Source organism: Vicugna pacos, chromosome 7 (genome assembly GCF_048564905.1).
Source record: "Vicugna pacos chromosome 7, VicPac4, whole genome shotgun sequence".
In the NCBI taxonomy this organism is placed as follows: domain Eukaryota; kingdom Metazoa; phylum Chordata; class Mammalia; order Artiodactyla; family Camelidae; genus Vicugna; species Vicugna pacos.
Genome location: NC_132993.1, coordinates 42263971 through 42282682, shown reverse-complemented (window position 1 = coordinate 42282682; position 18712 = coordinate 42263971). Strand labels below are relative to the sequence as shown.

Below are 18712 nucleotides of genomic sequence, written 5' to 3'. Positions count from 1 at the left end.
TCCAAGAGGTGAGAGTGTGTCTCACCTCTCGCTGACCTGAATCACCCCAGCCCGGGTCAATTTCTAAGCATTCCACTGCATTGTTGAAAAACCAGACTTGCATTGGTTTGCTCCATGGCAGCACTGCCTCTTGGGAGAGATGCAGGGGAATAGTAATGTCAGTGTTACTGAGAGGACCCTACTGCTCCTATTGTATATTCACACTCAATAAAAGGCACATTTGTTGCAAAGAAGCCCGTCTAGAATTCCATCAGTTGTTACTGATTATTGCTCTTATAAAGGATTATGTATTTTAAAATTCATTTAATGTAAACTCTCTTAATTAGGACTTTATTGAAATTCAGATAGGAACTAAGAATATTTTAAAGAAAGCACTTGCTGAAAAATTCATGGGATAAATGTGGCTATAAAAAGAATATTAAAAGTCTGTAAGAAAAATGCCTTTTCTGAGAACCCCAACTCTTACTGAAACAGACTAATACTTTTCTCTATTGAATTGAGCAGCACTCTTGAGGAATTCCATTCAGTTACATTTTGTTGGCTGAAACTGAGTCACACAAATAATAAAAATGCATTGCCTTTAAAAAAAATACCCTATAGTTAGAATAATCACTAATTCAAACTGATTTTTCTTATAACTGGTCTGAGTTAGTGAAGCTTTTATGGTATTACTAACCACCAATTTAATATAAAGTGATGTAAAATTACTTCATATAGTCCTTTAGTAATACCATAGTTGAGAATAGCAGACCAGTAGGAAACAAACTTTTTGCTTAGGGGATTTACAGATTTCTCCTCTTGTGTATGAAGGAAACTCTGCTTTCCCCCCTTTTTTTTTCAGTTGATGACTTGTCACCTTGCCTTTTTTATCATTGAGGAAAATGAAACATAGACAAACATATAACTCAAACGCAGCTCTGAAACCGAATAAGGTAGCAACCTACTATTAAATGTAGAGCAGACTAAACACTTTTTAAAAGAAGAGTCAGGTTTCATGCTTTAGCTTTGTGCTTGTCAGTTAGGCTTTGGAAAACCGTACTTGCTGGAGCTGAAGCACTTGATGTTAGGCAGACGATGGATGGATTGGAAAACTTAGTGAGTTGCTTTTTTTCCCTAATAGTTCTAGCCATGTACTTGTGGTCCTTCCCAGATGTAATGTGATGCAGGATTTCCTGTCCTATAAGTGATGGGTGAAATCCTAACTGAGAATGCCGAGTTTGTGGCCCTCCTCCGGACAGATGCACAAGTAGGGCCTCTGCACCACAAATGTCCTCTACATAGCTATTTACAGAGGCAATGATTCTATGAAAAGGTGCTCCTGTTTTCAAGAAACAGACTCACCACTCCAGGAAGTGAACCAGATATTGAAATATGACAAACTTTACAAAGGATATTTTATCCCTTTTGGTGCAAATCTTTCTCGACTGATTGCTAAAGACATCCCCAAGACATGAGACAGGAGTAGGAGAGGGGGTAAGACTGCTTACTTACACTGGCCCCAGGTGTCTGCATCTCCTGGGAACCTGGTGTGCTCTTTGCAGACTCTCTGTGAGAACGTAATGTGCAGGTGTTTCTGCAGCTGATTTATGAAAATAATAACAACAAAATATGTTGCAGCAGAAAGCTATCAACTTTTAGTTTAATTTGAGAGTTGAGGTTATCTCCTTCTCTCATTCAGATGACCCTCACTGGAGTGGAAGCACTGATAGAAAGGGGAGCAGAAGTCCTTAAATCATCATCTCAGCTCTGAGTTCCCATTGGAATCAGTTCCTGTAAGTCCCTGGAGTGTGGCCTGTCACTACTGAACACACCTTAGATATTATCCACGAGCAGAGCATCGGCCACTATTATTCAGGACTTAGAAATTGCTGCTGCCATAGCTAACCGAAGCATGCTCTTGTTCTAAGTAAAGTGTAGTTTACAAGAATTTTAATTTATGGCCAGGGATATCACCCACTTACTTCAGCTCTAATTTCAGCTGAAACAGTTATTTGACAAGGCATTCATGTGCCCGAGAAACCCTGCCTCTTTTTATTTAAGCTGCGGATAGATTTAGCTGTCCCCCTTTTGAAGATTTGCACATTTCCTGGCTTATTGGGAACTGGTACCATGTGGGATCAAAGATGACTAGAGACCCTGTATTAATTCTAATAAATGTTAAAACAAAAGTTAAGCCCCATTTTCTGGTTCCTGTTGTAACTGGAAAGAATAGCTCATTCACAAGATGAAAATGAATTAAATATTAGGAACAGCATGCCTTATATATTCCAAATGTGGATATAGATAACTGTTTGCTTTCCCCTCACTCTATCATGCAGAAAAGAAAGTCACATTTAGTAACAACTCTGGGACCCTTCTTCTGGGTCTTCTGCTCTGGGGACGGGAGGGAACTAGCTGTCTTTACTGCCCATGGCTCCCCTTGTTCCGTAGCTCTGTTTCCCTAGTGCTCAGAGAGGCTCATCATGCTGGTTGGTGCCGCGACTCTCCTCGTGCCATGCTCCTCCAGCCTCCTTGCTGATGGACGGGGGCGAATGCTGGTATCTGGGAATGATTTTGCTTTAGAGGAGACAGAAACCATCTCTCAACTTTGCTTGGGGCTTGGGCCCCCAAATGCCAACCTGAATTCAATTTCATGGACCATCTCATGAACTTGTCTCAAAGTTCAGGAGTCTTACGGAGCCTCTAGGATTACCGTTCTCTCTATCCGGAACCAAGGCTCTCAACTTGTAAATCTCCAACAAAGAAGCATAAAGGAATAAAAGGAAAATTAAAACCTGGCAAACCAAGTTCCCATTGATGACAAGTGGTCTAATATTTCAGTTCTGTTATATGGTGTGTTCTCAGGGTTTTTTTAGTCGCAGAAATGTTCCTGCAATGTAGTGAAGAGTCTGTAAGATTGTAATAGTAGTTCTGTTGTGTGAGGGATATAAATGATTCCAAGATATTTCAGAAGAATTGAAGAATGTTAGGATTGTCAATTACTAATAAAATTATGTGACTCAATTTCTAAATGGTGGTCCAAGGCGAGTTTTAGTTTCCTCATAAGTAAAATGGAGAAAATAATTTTTACCTAATGTGGTTTGTGTGAAAATTAAAGAGGTGATGCATACAAGGCACTTAGCACCACGCCTGGCATGGAATAAGCACCCAACAAATGGAAGAATGTATACACAGGTGCACTCATGGGTGCACACACACACACACCCCTTTTATTTCCACTCTCAGGTCTGGTCTATTTACACCTTCTGTTCATAAAACTCCTTTATCTATATATCTGGCTATTACCTCTGGCTTACTTTCTGGTGTCTAACCAGCTGTTACTGGTGCTCCCATTCAACTGTCCTTTATGTGGTCATATGTTTCTTTGACCTATTAACAGTGACTTTTGAAGTGAACTTTGTTATGATGGTGATTTTAGGATTCACAGAATCATGTAACTGTAGAAATTTATTTGAAAGATAATGAACATGCAGTCCAGAGAATGTAGGTAATTTCTCCCAAATCACACAATTTTCAAATCTAGATTTCTGGGTTGCCAATGTCATCTTTTACGCGTACCCCAGAGACATGGGATTTAGATTGAGAAGGGATTATTTCTGAAGGTAAGAGAGGACTTAAGTGATAAGATGGTTACAAATTGTATGACCTTGTGCAAAGTACTGAACTTATTTCTCCACTTGTGAGATCCTATTCTAGACGATGTGGGTGAAAATGTTTGTAAATTGTAAACTGCAAAATGCTGCATAAATACTAATTTTATATTTTATACCAAACAACACTGTGTGGTATTTTTAACTGTTATAGGTATATATTGGATACATAGGCATATATGTAGATCTCAGTAAATTAATTAATGTTCTAATAAAACCACTTTCAGTAAAACCCAATTCTTTGCATATCTTTTATCTGTGATGTCCACTTTATGATCATCTGTGGTAGGCTCTCTTCGTACTGCAAAGAGAGCTCAGTATCTTGGAGATCAGGCTAGGAATAGGGAAGAATGCTGATCGGTGTTTTGTGGCATTAGACTCCAAATCAACCATTTGGGTGCGTAACAGGTAGGAAAGCCCTGCACCCATAGGGTATCAAGAGGCATCGCCTTGGAAGGGCTGATTAAATGGGGACAGTAAGTCATTTTCAGCTTCATGGATATTAAAATAGTCTTTGAATCTCAATGGATAATTTACTGGGATTAACTACTCTCCTTATGACTTAGAAAAATAAATAGGATTCTAGTTTCTTGTCATATAGGCATTTATAAAGAGAGTGCTGAAACAGCAAATTCATTTCAACCTGAGGGCCCTCTGCAGTTGATTGGTGGTGATGGCTTAGAGGACTGTGCAGAGATTTCAGACAGAGTGTAGGTCACTCTGGACAAGGGCCGTCATCCATCTAGCAGTGTGTGCCGCAGGCTCCAGTGGCAATAATGCACGTCCACCGTGGAAATAGCATCGAGCCTTTGGCTCTAATCCTGGTGTTGCCACATGTACCTGGGAGACCTTGAACAAGACCCATCATCACTCAGAGCTTCAGTTTTCTTTACTTGCAAAATAATTAGCATGGCCAGACTTCCTTACTGGGAAGTGGTCCTCTCCGTTTTTGTTTGTTTTTTAAATTAATCTGTTTCTGAGAAAAGGGCGGTTTACCCACTTTTATTCATGTCCACTTAAGTACACCTTTACCAGGGAAGATGACTGTCTTTACTAATGACGAAGATGTAATTCTACCCTGCTTACCATATAGGATCTTGTGAGAACTAGATTCTGGAGAATGTGTATGAAAGTATTTTATAAACTGCAAATGCTGCATAAATATTAAGCCACAAATAGTGGCTTCAGATCCTCCAGTTTTCTAAGTAGTAAGCTCTCCAGATCGTCAAGAATATGAAAGAAATTCTATTCCTTTTAAAGAGTATTCTCAGAACATTCTTTTGGCTATAGCAAAGGAAAATTAAATTAATAATTATATATTTAAGGGATGGAAGCTGAATGTGTTTGACTTGGAACCTCTCATCATCCTTCTGTGACTCTCAAAATGAAAGACTTGTTCAATTTTTATTCTCCATTAAGAAAAACAAATCAAATGCTTGTTTTTCCTTTTCTGTTTGATACACAAATTTGCAAAACCTTTTTTCCTCCCAGCCCTCCCAGTCCTCTAAAATCAGGCTTAACATTGACTTTTTTTTAACTTTCTTTTAGCTAAATCATTTTTTTCTAGTTAAAAAAGCTATTCCACATGTTGCAATGTGTATTCAAATAATATGGACCCCAGAAAGTTGACGGTGGGATTTCCTCTCCTGAAGTTGTCCTGAAGGAGGTTTGGGAAGCCCTCACATATGCTTTCTAAACATCGTTATTCCTCCTTCAGGGGTTAGGGTTTTATTTTCTTCCATGTTATCATTTTATTGAAAGGGCTGGAAGATTATGAATGGCCAGTTGGCATCGTAATTAAGGTGAGGGGAAGGAATTTGTGAATTTAGCTCGTGCTTGCCACAGGCTTTGGAGGAAAAGATCCCATGTATGATCACTTGGTCTCTGTTTTCAGATCAGACTCCGACCCCAACAAGATTCCTGAAGAACTGCGAGGAAGTGGGGCTCTTCAATGAGCTGGACTGCTCCCTCGAACATGAGTTCAGGAAGGCTCAGGAGGAGGAGAGCAGCAAGCGGGTAGGTTCACTCAGACGGACGCCTGGACAGGTGCCTCCTCTAACACCTGCGTGGGAATTAGGTGGCACCGCAGATTGTGCCAGTGTGGTCCTAACACAGCATTTTATCCATTTACAAGTGTGTGATGGTTTTCAAAACATCTATGAATCCCTGATTGTGGTAGAATCCAAAGCTAGAAAAATCATGGGAAAAACAGAGATCTGAAATATGAAATTCAAGCCAAAAAAAGGTTACTTGATTCTTGAACCTGAGTCAGATAAACTGAGAATTTTTCTATTCAAAACTAGTTGTTTTACTTTGCTAAATATTGAATAGCAAAGCCTTACGTGGGTGGTGAGGGCAGAAGACAAGGGTCAAAAGGGCTAAGATGACAAGTGGACAGTCGTAACAGTAGGAGAGAGGATTTCATCTGATTTGGTCCCAGGTTGTAACTGTCTGATTTCCTTAATCTTCCCAGTATGTTTCCACCAAATTTATAATTCCTTCCTCGTCATATTATTGAACATCTGTTGTTGATGAAACAAATAGGTTCACTTTAAGTATGGATTATTTGTTCTTATTAATGTAGAAAACCCACTTTATGGATGTCTCCAGAATATAGTCAGTTCTTATTGTAATGTTGTGCTGGCATTTAAAAATCACTTTACCAGATTAAGGAAAGGAAACAGGGTCACAAGTAAATATGATCATGACATTTTTTAGTATTTTTTTATTGTTTTGATAGACCATTACTGAATGCCCACAATGTACTAAACAACACATTAGATACATTCCATGGCTAGAGACTTAAACCAGGAAAGTTAAAGGAAGCACCACCAGCTCCGTTGTAATGGATTCTAAAGTTCCAGCTGTTCCATCCGGAGAAGAATTTTAAAAGGCTCCGCTATTTCTCTGAAGTGTTTCAAAACCTTTGAATCCTACTCTATGTGAAATTATAATAATCCCCTTTCCCCAGATTTTTCTTGTCACATCCTCACATCAAAATAGCCAAGGGTTTGTATTCCGTCTGTACTGCTTTAGGAAAAATCCTGAAAGTGGGGGAAAGTTACAAGAGGAGTATAAAATCTCAGTCAACATTTTTTATTTATAATTGGTCATTCATACATGATGCCCATCCCCTGACTCCATCCCCCAATGATACGAAGGGCCTTTTTTCTTTTTTAAAACAAACATTTATTTAGCACTTATTTGCCAGACACTGTTCTGAGCACTTAAAATTTTTAACTAAATAAAAACAGAAGGTGTACATTCTATATTTCATGGCAGTAGAAATAGATTGAAAAAAAAAAAGCCATGGAAATAGCAAGGGAGAGAGGAACCAAAAAGTCTAGTAAATTTCCTCTGGTTGAGCAGTAAGTTTTCTCCTGATGCAGCATGTGTAGACAACTGAGGGGTTAAGTTCATTCATTCCTCCAGATAGTCAAGGTTGGCTTCATAGATTAAACTGAACTATAAGAAAGGTCTGTACCTGGTCCATATTGTCTTCATTTCTGATAGGATGATTTTAACCGAAGTGTATGCCCTTGATTTTCCTGAAGGCATTTACCAAGAACAGCTTTAGGAAGCCCACGGTCGGGGTGTGGTTTTAGATCTTCTCCTTTACAGAGCACTCATGATCTCGTCTATGCAGCCCCACGGGGGGGAATTCTTGCAGATCTGAATTCCAGGAAATAGTTTGCTTCCCCTGAGGAACTGAAATATTTTCTCCTCGTGGATATGAGAATCCTGTAACCGGTTCTGTTTCTCTTTTCGCTTTGACTGCTTGGTTCACATGAAACCAAGTTGACTGCTTAATGTTGAGAACTTTTTAGAACTCTGTAATGAGCATTTTACTTCCCCCACTGACTAGACTTTCAGTTCTAGTTTATATTTCCTCTGGTCCCAATTTTTAATTAAAAAAAAAAATTTCATGCTGCGCATGTTTTGAGTTGCTTTTGATTCCTTTTGAGTTGAGAAGAGTATAAATAATTAAACGTAAAAAATGAAAATAATTAGGCAAGCCAAGTGGAGGAGGACGATTGTAGAAATAAGGCATTTTTTTCTCTTTCAAGTGTTGCTCTTAGTCATGTGATGATTTTATGATGGGTACGTGGGTGTGGGATCCTACAGCTAGCTTCCCTCATGGTTTAGGGGCAGGCCCCTCCAGAGACCACTGTCTTACACCCCAACTTCACTTGCACGCACGAGAAGCTGGATACTGTTCAGACTGTTGAGGTGTATCCTCTTCCATTGCCTCTTTCACACCAGAGGCCCAAATCCAGCTCGGTGGCCACGGCTACCCAAGAGGGCACCTTCTTGAGGCCTAACACATGGTGACTTATCCAGCGGCCAAATGGGCTATGTTGGTGGCTTCTGCCCTAGCATTTCTTTGGAAGCCCCGAGGTGGGGAGGTGGGGAGGTGGGGAGGTGGGGAGTTAAGGAGAGGAGATGTTTTCCAATCTGCCAGCACTTCTACTCAATCCATTTGATCACATTTCTCCAGCTCCCAACATCCCTGGCACACTGCCACCCGCAGCTCCTGCTTCATTTCTTTGTCCCCACTTGAAAAGTAGGAATACAAATTCTTTATTCAGTGCATACCTGGTCTCCACTGAGTTCTGTCTTCTTCTTCTTCCCTTGTTGCTGCACAATCAGGTAACTATTTCTTTTTAATTCTATGCTCCAACTCTCTTCTAATTTCTTTTCCTCTGAGTTTTTTAGCAAAATTCTTGCGTTAGTTCTCTCAGCACGTTTTAGTAAAGCGGGAGATGGATTAGTTTAACTGGAGAATTTGGTATAAAAAGGTTCTTAACTGAACTTTCTATATACTTTATACAAAAATATTAGAAAGACTAGTCTGGCCCTTCCCTCCACTTTTAAATTTCTTGCTGAAGGTTGGCATAGAAAATCCTATTAAAGAGCAAATAGAGAATTGATCCTTGGTTAGGCCATGTGGCTGTCTGTTGGGGAAAATTCTACAGACTGTCTCTAATCCTGACACCCTTTCCCAAAAGCATCCCAATAGAATGAGGACAGGCTAGAGGTAGGTCATGACCAACAGAAAAAGCCCCAATGTCTGTATCCACAGCATATATATCAAACAACACATTCCATAATTGCCTCAGTCTTCCACTTCAGCATGAACTCATAGATTCAAAACTCTTTAAAAAGCTTTCCAGCTCCCCCCACCCCCAGGAAAGGCATCCCTCACTGGCAACATCACAAATTTCATCTTGCCTGTGGCTTAGAAGTCAGGCCAGCACATGTGGTGAAATAGATGAGAAGTTCTTGTTTATCATTTATTCACACAAAAAATATTTTTGAGGGCCCACCACGTACCAGGCACTGTCCAAGGCATTGGTGAATGTACCATGGACTAATGTTGATTAATAAATCAAAAACAAAACTCTGCCTTCGGGTAGCTTGCAAACAAGGGCAAGACAAACAGGAAGCAAATAAAAGCAATAGGATGTATAACATGTCAGAAGGTGATAAGAGCTATAGAGAAGAATACAGCAGGGAAGGGGCACAGGGAGTGCTGGGGATGGTCGGAGGGCATCACTGGTATGCAGGCATGCAGCAGAGACCTGGATAAGGAGAAAGCTCGAACCTGGTGCGTACTGGGCATAAAAGTGGAGAGAGCAGTAGTGCAAAGCCCTGAGACTGGAGGGTGCTCTGTGGGCTGGAGGAGCTGCAAGGGGAGTGTATGTAGTGACGCTAAAGAGTGGGCATGGGAGGTCACATCCAGGAAGACCTTGCAGACTTTGGCTTTTACTCTGAGTGAGATGGGGAACCATTGGACAGTTGTAAGCAGAGATGTGATAGGATCTGACTTATATATTAGAAGATCACTTTGGCTGTCGAGTTGAAAGTAAACTGTTGGAGGTAAATAACAAAGAGAGACCAGGTAGGAGGGTATTTAAAGAATCTAGATTGAAGATGATGGCAGATTGGTCCAAGGTACAGCTAGAAGGGGTAGTTAGATTCTGGATCTAATTTGAAGATAAAGCTAACAGAAATTGTTGATGGATGGATCTGGGGAGTGATAGAAAGAGTGGAATTAAGGATGAGTCTAGGTCTTTGGCCTAAGCAACTAGAAGGATGGAGTTGCCTATAGAAGGAGCAGGTTTGAGGGGGAAATTGAGATTATTTGCAGACTTGTTTAGTGGAGATACTGAACTGGCAGATGGATATATAGGTCTTTAATTCAGGACCCATCCAAAGATGTGAATTGGGGAGTCACTGGCGTACAGGTGCTGTTTAAATACTGTGCTTGATGGAATCACCTGGGCCAGGAGTGAATGGCGATGAGGTAGAGAAGAGGTCTGAGCAGGGAACTTGGCAGAGTCCTCCAGATTGTCCAAGGCAGGCTCTTCAACTCTTCACAGTGGCCAGAGATGACACAGAAGACCATGAGGCATGAAGAATCAAGTCAAGTATGGGAACCCTAGCAGTAATGCTGAATGGACTCCAATAACTGGTGATCAGCATACTGATTTTGTGTTCCACGTTAGAGGAAAAAACAAAAGCCAAAAAGATTTTTTTAAAAAAAAGAAGAGGGTGAATTGACCTTTCATATTTGATATCATTTTTTGAAAAAAAAAATATCCAACAGTGCACATCTCGGAAGTGGGAGATAGTGTCATCATATGATAACAGTTGTGTGCATGTATATGTGTGTATGTGTAGGACAGGAAGGAAAGTTGAAAGGCCTAGAAATGAAGTCCTTTGTCTTGCTGAGCGAAATATAACATCACAGCCTAATGTGGTTAAGGACCCTGAAGATGAAAAGTGCGATGTGTAAGTGCTAAGTGTTGTTATCCTCCCTTAGGACCTAAATCTGACTCATTATGCTGAGGCAGCAATAGCAAATTAGGGCATTTCCATGCTCTAGAATTCCTACCCAAATGATGAAAAGTGCAGCTTATTCCCAGAGGGTGTTGACTGTTTAACTCATGGGAATGAGGGACAAGCTACAATCTTAAGATCTTGGATCCCAGCTCAGCAGGAGTCATGAAACAGGGCATGGCCAGGTCAGCCTCAGCTCAGAAAAGTCAGCTGCTGCATCTGATTAAATTCTGTTAAACCCGGCAATCATGTTACCGACACCACCAGTTACTTGGGGAGAGAGGGCACAGACAGGGAGGTGCTTTGCCTTCACATGGTCCTGCTCTATCAACGGCTAGCTGGCACGCTCCTCTCTGGGGAATGCATGAGTGGCACTGTGGGAAAATAAAAGATACCAAGTTACTTGCAACAGCTACATGCTTCCAATGATGTTAACGTGTTGCTTCCATGATATTTGTGTAATACAATCCCTCTCCTCCATCCTGCCCCAGAAGTCTGGAGGAAAAGAATATTCTGAAACCTAAACTTGGTTTTATTCAGGTTTTGAAAATGGCACCATGTTTGCTAACTCCTAGTAGATGAGACTGTTTTTGATCTTTTGGGATTTTTTTTTTTTTAATAAGTGTGGCTGAAAGAAAATACCCATTGGCAACATTCTGAGAGATGACAACCTATTTCTTCCCCCACTTCAATAACTGGAAAATCTAACCCTTATATCATAGGGATTCTCTTGTCCTCCCCTTCCCCATTTTAGCGCGCTATGAATGTAAAGCCCTTTCAGCTTTCTCCACGTAGGTTTCAATGGTGCCCTCAGCTTTGGTGGAATTCGAGACTAGAAGAGAAGTTGACTTGGTCTTGGCATCCTACTCAGGGGAATGACTAAACCAGTGGATAAACGGGAAGCTATTTCATGAGTTTTAGTTCCCTGGGACTTAGGATTAATGAGCGCAAACTTAAGGGAGGTTTTTAAGAGTTGGTATCCACTTCCACATATGCCAGTGAATCATGGTGTGATGTCAGGCTCAGCCTCCACTTTAAAATGGAGTGGGAGAGAGAAAAAAAAAAAAAACTCACTGAGGTTTGGGACAGGTTTTTTGATGGAAAGTCAGGGTATCCTCAAAAGACATTGTCTATTGCCTTGCAGAGTGAGCCCTTAAAGTCAAGTGTGTTTGATGTGGATAATGAGGAAGGGAAGGCCCACAGCTTGGAGGAATACTGACCAAGAGGGGCCCCAGGGCTTTGTACATCTCCTCCCTTGGACGGTTTGTATATTCACCTCATTTGAACTTTAATGGATGGAGCTTCACAACCTAACTTTCACATTAAAAGAAAAGCTTCTTATCTCTGGAGGCTGCGGATTTACTTTCTAATGCTACCTCATCTGGCAGTTCACGGCCCTCCCTTCAGCCAGGGTTAGGGGCCAAATTGAGAGGGGGTGAGGGTGGGGCTGTCTCTGCAGATGAATGTGTCTCAGCCCGTGAGTGTCGGGTTTTATTGTTCTCTGGGTTCAGTGTTAAGCATTTAAGTTTCTGTGTCATAGGTTTTATTTATATTTGCCATCACGTGACTTTTGTGCTGGCAAGATAGAGGTCTCTGCCTGAGGTCTTTCTGAGAAGCGATTACAAGGTTTTCAGAGGCTGAAGTTTGGGATAGAAAGGTTTGCTTTCATTCCGTGCTGTGAAGGGTGTTCTCCTGCGAGGCACTGATGTGTCCACTTGAAGCTGTGGAGGAGAAGAGCTTGGGAGGGTTGGAGCTTGTTAAAGGACAACATGAAGTTGGCCACAGGAAACTTGGCGTTGAGTGGGGAACCACTGTTTGTGTTGGAAATACTGCAGAATAAAATAGTTATTTTCTTGCACCAGTATGTCCTGTTCACTTGTGACTGGGTGTGGGAACAGTCAAAGTATTTATATACTCATGAAGCATATTCCAGACCCACATCTGACATTTTGAACATGTTATTAATGATCATTTGATTTTGGTCACTCTGGTTAACGAGGAATAATAATAGCAGTACTGTGTACTTCATTTTAAATACAGGAGAATAAACTCCAGAAGAGACAAAAAGAGTTGACAGGCACTCACTAAGGAGGACCAGTGGTAGGGGTGACCTGTTCTGGCTTTTCTCCTAAAACCTCTCCGACTGTTCTCTCTGCCTCCTTGTCTTTTGCTGTATCCACCCTCAGGGGTTTTCCGCTTATACCTTCTCTTCAGAAAACTCATACATCCTCATAGCTTAACCATTAACTCCACCAGACAGTTCCTTTATCTATGCATCTAGTCTTCACTTGAATATTAGTCTCTAATCTCCAGCTGTGACCAGCATTCCCGTTTGAATATACCGCTGCTGCTCGTAATTCAACCTGCCCAAGAATGTGCTCAAGGCTTTCCTACACAAACTCACCACCACGCCTGACACCCCTGGTCCGTCGGAGGCATAGTTCATCGACCACCAGAGTCGGCTTTGCCTTCCCTCCCTCCTTTACCTCACTCAGTAGGTCCTGTCAACTTCCTTAGGACCAAGTCCTCATGTCTTTCTTTATTTTCCATTTCTAGCACCTCAAGTCTAGTCCATCATTACTTCCTGAGTTATTGCTGCAAATTCCAAGAAAATATTTTGACCTCTAACCCAACTTTAATGAAATAATTTAGCATTATTATTGCAAAATTGAATGCATTTCTTTAAATAAGTGAAAACGAACTGAAATGTTAACAAGTGAAAAAATATTGTTCTTGAAAGTGTTTGCCTCTCACTTGTGGTTAAGTTGGAAATTCCTCCAAATATTGTCGTTATTTAAAAAGTCGAGGGGTTAGTGTTGGTGGGATGTCATAGGTATAAAAGGGAGTGTGTCAGGAACTGTAGTCTTGATTCTAGGAGATTCTATGCATCGAATGCATTTGAAAAGACCAGAGCAGGATGGGGTTAGGATGTGGAGGGGCACTTAAAAATGACTAAGAAAAGAAGCTAAAAATAGCCAGAAACACAGTGGAGCCCTGGAGCTCCCCAGGCACCATAGTCAGCCCATTCTCGGGTTGTGAGGACCGCTTGTTTGGCCCGCCTTCCCATCAGGCGGCCTCATTGTAGCTGCAAATTAGGCCGATTGAATTATTTGGCTGGGAGGCTCCTCACTAAAACAATTACGGAAGCTCTGCTTTAAGAGCCAAGAAAAGGGCAGCTTTTCCCAGTTGGAGACTTTGTCATCGGGAAGATTTTTCTGTCTGGGCTGGGTTGGAATCTCAGCTGGTTAAAAATCATTCCTTACCTGTCCCAAGGCAGGAAAGCCAGGCTGGGATTTCAAGGTATTAACCCAAGTGGAATCTCCATAGCGCGTGGACACTGTCCTCTGAAGGAATCCATTTCCAGCTGTGAGTAATTCAGGACTTTCAACCCACCAGACACGGCTGGTGTGTACCTGGGACAGGAGGCTTTTGCATCTGCACCGGAAGCACATCCTGTCCTCTGAGAGGCCCTGCATTAATGCTCCCGAAGGCAAGCAGGAAAACAGATCTGTTTTCTCGGCCAGATTAAAACAAAATGACTAAAAATGAAGCTTCCGTTCTGGGCAAAAAAAAAAAAAAAAAAAACCCAAAAAACACTTGCATTTAGAAAATTGGACCAAATGTTAGATGCGCTGAGCATCTGCAGCTAAGAATCACTAACCTGGGCCCCTTGTAGAGACGTGAGAAAAAAACTGATGTTGTGAAAAGAGAAAAGGAAAATAATAGAATAATTGCAAGAGTCTCTGCTTCCATCATCTCATAAATCCAGGTGAACATTAAGTATGGTTAGGAGCAGGTATGGGAGTGATTTACTCTGGGAGCCCTGCTGTGGCATTTGTGGGTTGTTAAGTTATTTCCATATTGATAAGGCTGAGGCCAGGAACTGGGATTCCGAACATTCCTCCCTCCATATTTCCAGCATGTTGGCTGTCGACTCAAACCTAGGGTGCAGTGACTGATTTTTAGCACCAGCACCCTGGAGGGACATTTTCCTTGTTCTTAACTCAACTACCACCAAAGCTCACAAGCCTAGGACAGTTTATGGAATAGTGGATTTTTACCTCCCATGCCACATTCCTACACTTTGGGGAACTGGCCCTTCTGATGACCCAGAGACCCAGAGCTCACAAACTGGTTGGATGGGGAGGAGGTCAGTCATTCCCACAGGGAGCTAGGCACAGTGTCACCTGCTGGGCCAGGATGATCCTCGCATCCCAGGTGTGATGGAATATTGGCTACAGTCTTCTCCAGAGCATGCCTGGGCTTCACTTTGTTCTTTGCTTTCTGGGATATTAAAGGCTATTTTTAGCCTGTTTGAACCTGTGGCTCTTCTGTGTGTTGGGGCCAGTTTCTCGTTAGGTGCTGGAGTGAAACAGAATGCCAGAAGGGCTTCCCTCTCAGCATCTCATCTCAGCACATGTTTTCTAATAAAATTCACTAGCATTGTCAGAATCAGATGATTGTGTATGTAGATGATATTTTGACTTTTGACCTGAAGGCAAATGTAAGCTGTTTTATTGGGCAGCTTTGGAGCTAGAAGGACGGATTGTCCCACCTGCAAGCTCTCCCTTCATTGTCTGGCATGGTGGGGGCTTCCTCAGTCTTCTCCGTGAAGTGAGGCGAACCCCGCATTTTGGGTTTAGTGTGGCTGCAACCACAGATGTCCCTGAGATCTGAGTTATGTGCAGAAGGCACTATCTGTTACACGAAAACTTTGAAAGTTGATCACACTGCTGATCGAATTCTGCCTAAGTCAATGCTGGGCGCTGTCTTTCTCTCGGTGGCTTATATTTGGGTGGGGGCGTATTTGGGCCTGTAAACAGTCATGTCCCCAAAGAAGGCAAGCAGTCATGTTTTGTGTGCATGTTGGGTTGACTGACTACAGATGATGCATTGCTGGGCATTTTGAATCACAGCTGCTCTCAAAGAAGTCACTCTCTCCCTGGCTTCTGCCGGTATGATTTGTTATGCACAGAACTTAGGAAGTTAGTTTCCCAGAGGATTTATGAACATGAGGCTATTGCAGGATTCGTTGGCACAGTTGGCCAGGGCATTCCTATCCTTTCCAGAGCAAGCCTGGAATCCATGGTGCTCTTGAGTGTAAAGCGCAAAGTGTGAGCCCCAGCCTTCCAGCCCCATTTGGTTGGTCCCTAAGTGGCTGAAAGCGAACAAGACGGTCCAGAGTTCTGGCCACCCCTTTTGTGGCATTTTGTGCCAGAGTGTGATGAGCACTGTGATATCTCTGTGCTGCTGGTCCACCTGATAATAGCCTCCCACCCCATCCTGTGCTAATCACAATGGCCCCGGTGTGGATTGTGGAGAAGTGATGCAGAGTGTTGTCTGAATTCAGGACGAGAGCAAGAAATCCAGACTCCGTCCCATCACCTTCTAAAAGTCATGCATGACTTCATTTTCTTACCAGCAAACCAGGCCTTGGAGTTTTAGAAACATACATCGTTCAAACATCTTGATGTCTGGAGCATAGAAAATAAAGCTAATTCCTAGGTAGACAATGTAAGATTCACATATTACTGCAGCATCTCACCTTGAATGTTCTTTCTGATGTTGACTAAAAGAAGTGTTCTGAAGGGGGTCCTGGAAACAGAAATCCAAGTCCACTTTCACAGAGACAGTAAGGCAGTGGTAACCACGCTGCCTGAAAGAGCGCCTCTTCCCTGCACAGCAGGAGAAGGGAAATAGCTTCTTGTTCCAGATCTCTGCCAGATGTTTTTCTTTATTGGTATCATAATAACGCACATATACACGAGTACGTGTCTTAGGCAAAATGGTCCACCAGGCTTTGTGAATAATTCCTCGCCTTCCTGACCATTACCTAACACTGCCTACAACGTCCAATTCAACACCAGCTTTAACAGACATGTGATGTCCAAGTACAGCCCCCTGCTGCCCTCTGTGAAGGCAGCCGCCTGATTGACCCATCAGCTGGTTGTGAACGTAGGGGTGATTTCCCATTAGTGGTGATGGATTTGCACGAATCCGAACACACACTCCCTCCTGTGGACCGCCTTGTGACCAGAAGCACATATTGCCAGACAGCTGGCCGGGGCCAGGGGTGCAGCCTGTGATCACGGGAGAGAGGAGCTGCTTTGACCTCATTAGTGCCGTTTTCCTAATTGAGTCTAACACTCACAGGCTGCAGCAACCTGGGCTGCAGCTCTGATATGAGGGACTGGTGTGTTTTCCAGAAAAACAACCTGTTAACAGCACTGATGGAACAGTCCCAGCACTCTTTTACCTCCTGAGATTTTGCATTTTGCCCTTCCTAACGTCTCCTGCCTTTTGACAAAAACCTCACGAAGCCACAGCAAACTTGCCTAAATCGTGTACCAGTGGTTTGTTGCTGTTAAAGGACACTGAGACTGCATGTTTCTATTTCAGTCAAACTGAGAGGGGACGTGTAGAGAAAAGCCTGGGAAGTTCCTATAGGACAGGGGACGTCCTATATGTCTCTGATCTTTGCGGACAGGTTGGTGTTAGAAGGGAGAATATGAATGGGGCTTTGTGTGTACGTTAGGAATGGCTTGAAAGGAAGTTAGCCACTAAAATGCTTTCCTTGGATGCTTTGTGGGATTTATTCAGCTCATCCTCCTGGACTTACTGGCTTTTAATCAAAGAGTAAATACCACTCCAACAGAGCCGGGCCCTGTGAGCATGAAATGGTTGACTCGGCGCAGTTTCAGACATCCGCTGATGGCTGACTGGGCTCATGCTCTTGTACCCAGTTCCTCCTCCTTCGTTTGGAAGTCCTTGCGCCGACTTCCTCATCCCTTCCCCGGGAGTTTGAGAAGCCCCTTTCATGTGTGCCACTGAGATCATCTGACCTGTTAGCCAGCCCAAGAATGAGGTCCTGACCAAGATGACCAATATTTGCATTTGTCTTTCCATTAGAAGAGAAGAAAGAGACCAATTCTGATTCTTAAAGTGGTCCTCATTTTCCACACCCCCCTCCCGATCCCCGGCAGAGGTAACCTGCTCCCTGTGCCAAATGCCTTTCCCAACAGCTGTTTGGTGATTCTGTGTCACTGGGCTCACTGTAAAATCAGGCATATCCTTTTAATTACCTGTTCATATTTCAGCAATGCCGAGCTCCGTGGCACAGAGAGAAGGGATAAACCTTCATTGTAATGGATTTTTAGTAAGACTATCTCGGAGATAAGAGTCCTAAATCTTGGCAGTCTCTTTGGAGCACACACTTTGTGATTGCACACAAGTTCTTGGCTCCCCAGAGCCATGCTGTAAGTGGAGTGCAGTGCACAGGGCTGGGTAATAAGATACTGCAGATACATTTGAGAGCAAGGTACACTTTTGCTTTATTTATGAAGATAGACATGCTGGTTGAGGGCTTAATCACAGCTGATAAATCATTTTAAGAAAGCCTATTAGAACCATATGCTGATTTTTTTTGCATTAATATAGTGTGTCTGTTTCCAGTCTAATAAGACAGGGTTTTCTCCTGTGCTCTCTGTGTCTCTCTGGTGTGGACTATTTATCTGTTTAAGTGGTATCACTTGTGTGGGAGCATTTATCTCTTTAAGAGGGACCATCAATAAAAGGTGAAAGGAAAGGGGGAAGGAGAAAATGAGTGAGGGTGCCCGTTGCACAGTGCCTGTGTGTGTACGTGTGTATGCGTGTTTATGGTATCACAAAAGAAAGAGTCAAAAACCTGAGAACAGGAAACATCTCAATTAGAGCTTCGGAAGACTGTGGATTGGTCTTCACGTGGCATAAGGTAGTCATTTCAGCCCAGGTGGTTATAATACTATAGTAAAAGATTATCTGAATATGGTGGTGGGGGGGTGCACTGACATTCTGGTTACCTCACTTCTCCCCCAGCTAGCAAAGGTCTGCCCCAGGAACAGGTCCCAAGGCTCTTTAATGAGAGCCATATTGGGGCTCCAACTCGGAGCCAAGCTCTGTTTATCACTAATTGCAGGGGTGCCTTGCAGATCTTTTCTGTTATTTCCTGATTATACCCCTGCGCGTTTTATCATCTTGCCAAAATTCAAACAGTAATAATTGCATGATTTATTGTTTATTTGTAACCCCTTCTACTGTGTCAATCACTGTATTTAATAGATTTTTAAAACAGCAATAGCTCTGACCAAATGACTGGATTTCTTTTACCTTCCGCAGAGAAGTTATTTCTTTGTGAGTCTCGCTTGGCATTCTTCAGAGCACTTCCATGGTCTTCCCTCTCC

The 18712-nt window shown here is 42.5% G+C and overlaps 1 protein-coding gene across 5 annotated transcripts in view; it reads left to right on the top strand.

The window, feature by feature from the left end:
* Positions 1–18712, top strand: part of CREB5 (cAMP responsive element binding protein 5) — a 379577-nt gene that overhangs the window by 79243 nt on the left and 281622 nt on the right. For all 5 annotated transcript variants that reach the window (XM_072964769.1, XM_072964765.1, XM_015237286.3 and 2 more), the window contains one exon: positions 5545–5666. In XM_072964769.1, the coding sequence (XP_072820870.1) occupies positions 5545–5666 (122 nt within the window). The remainder of the gene's footprint in view (positions 1–5544; positions 5667–18712) is intronic.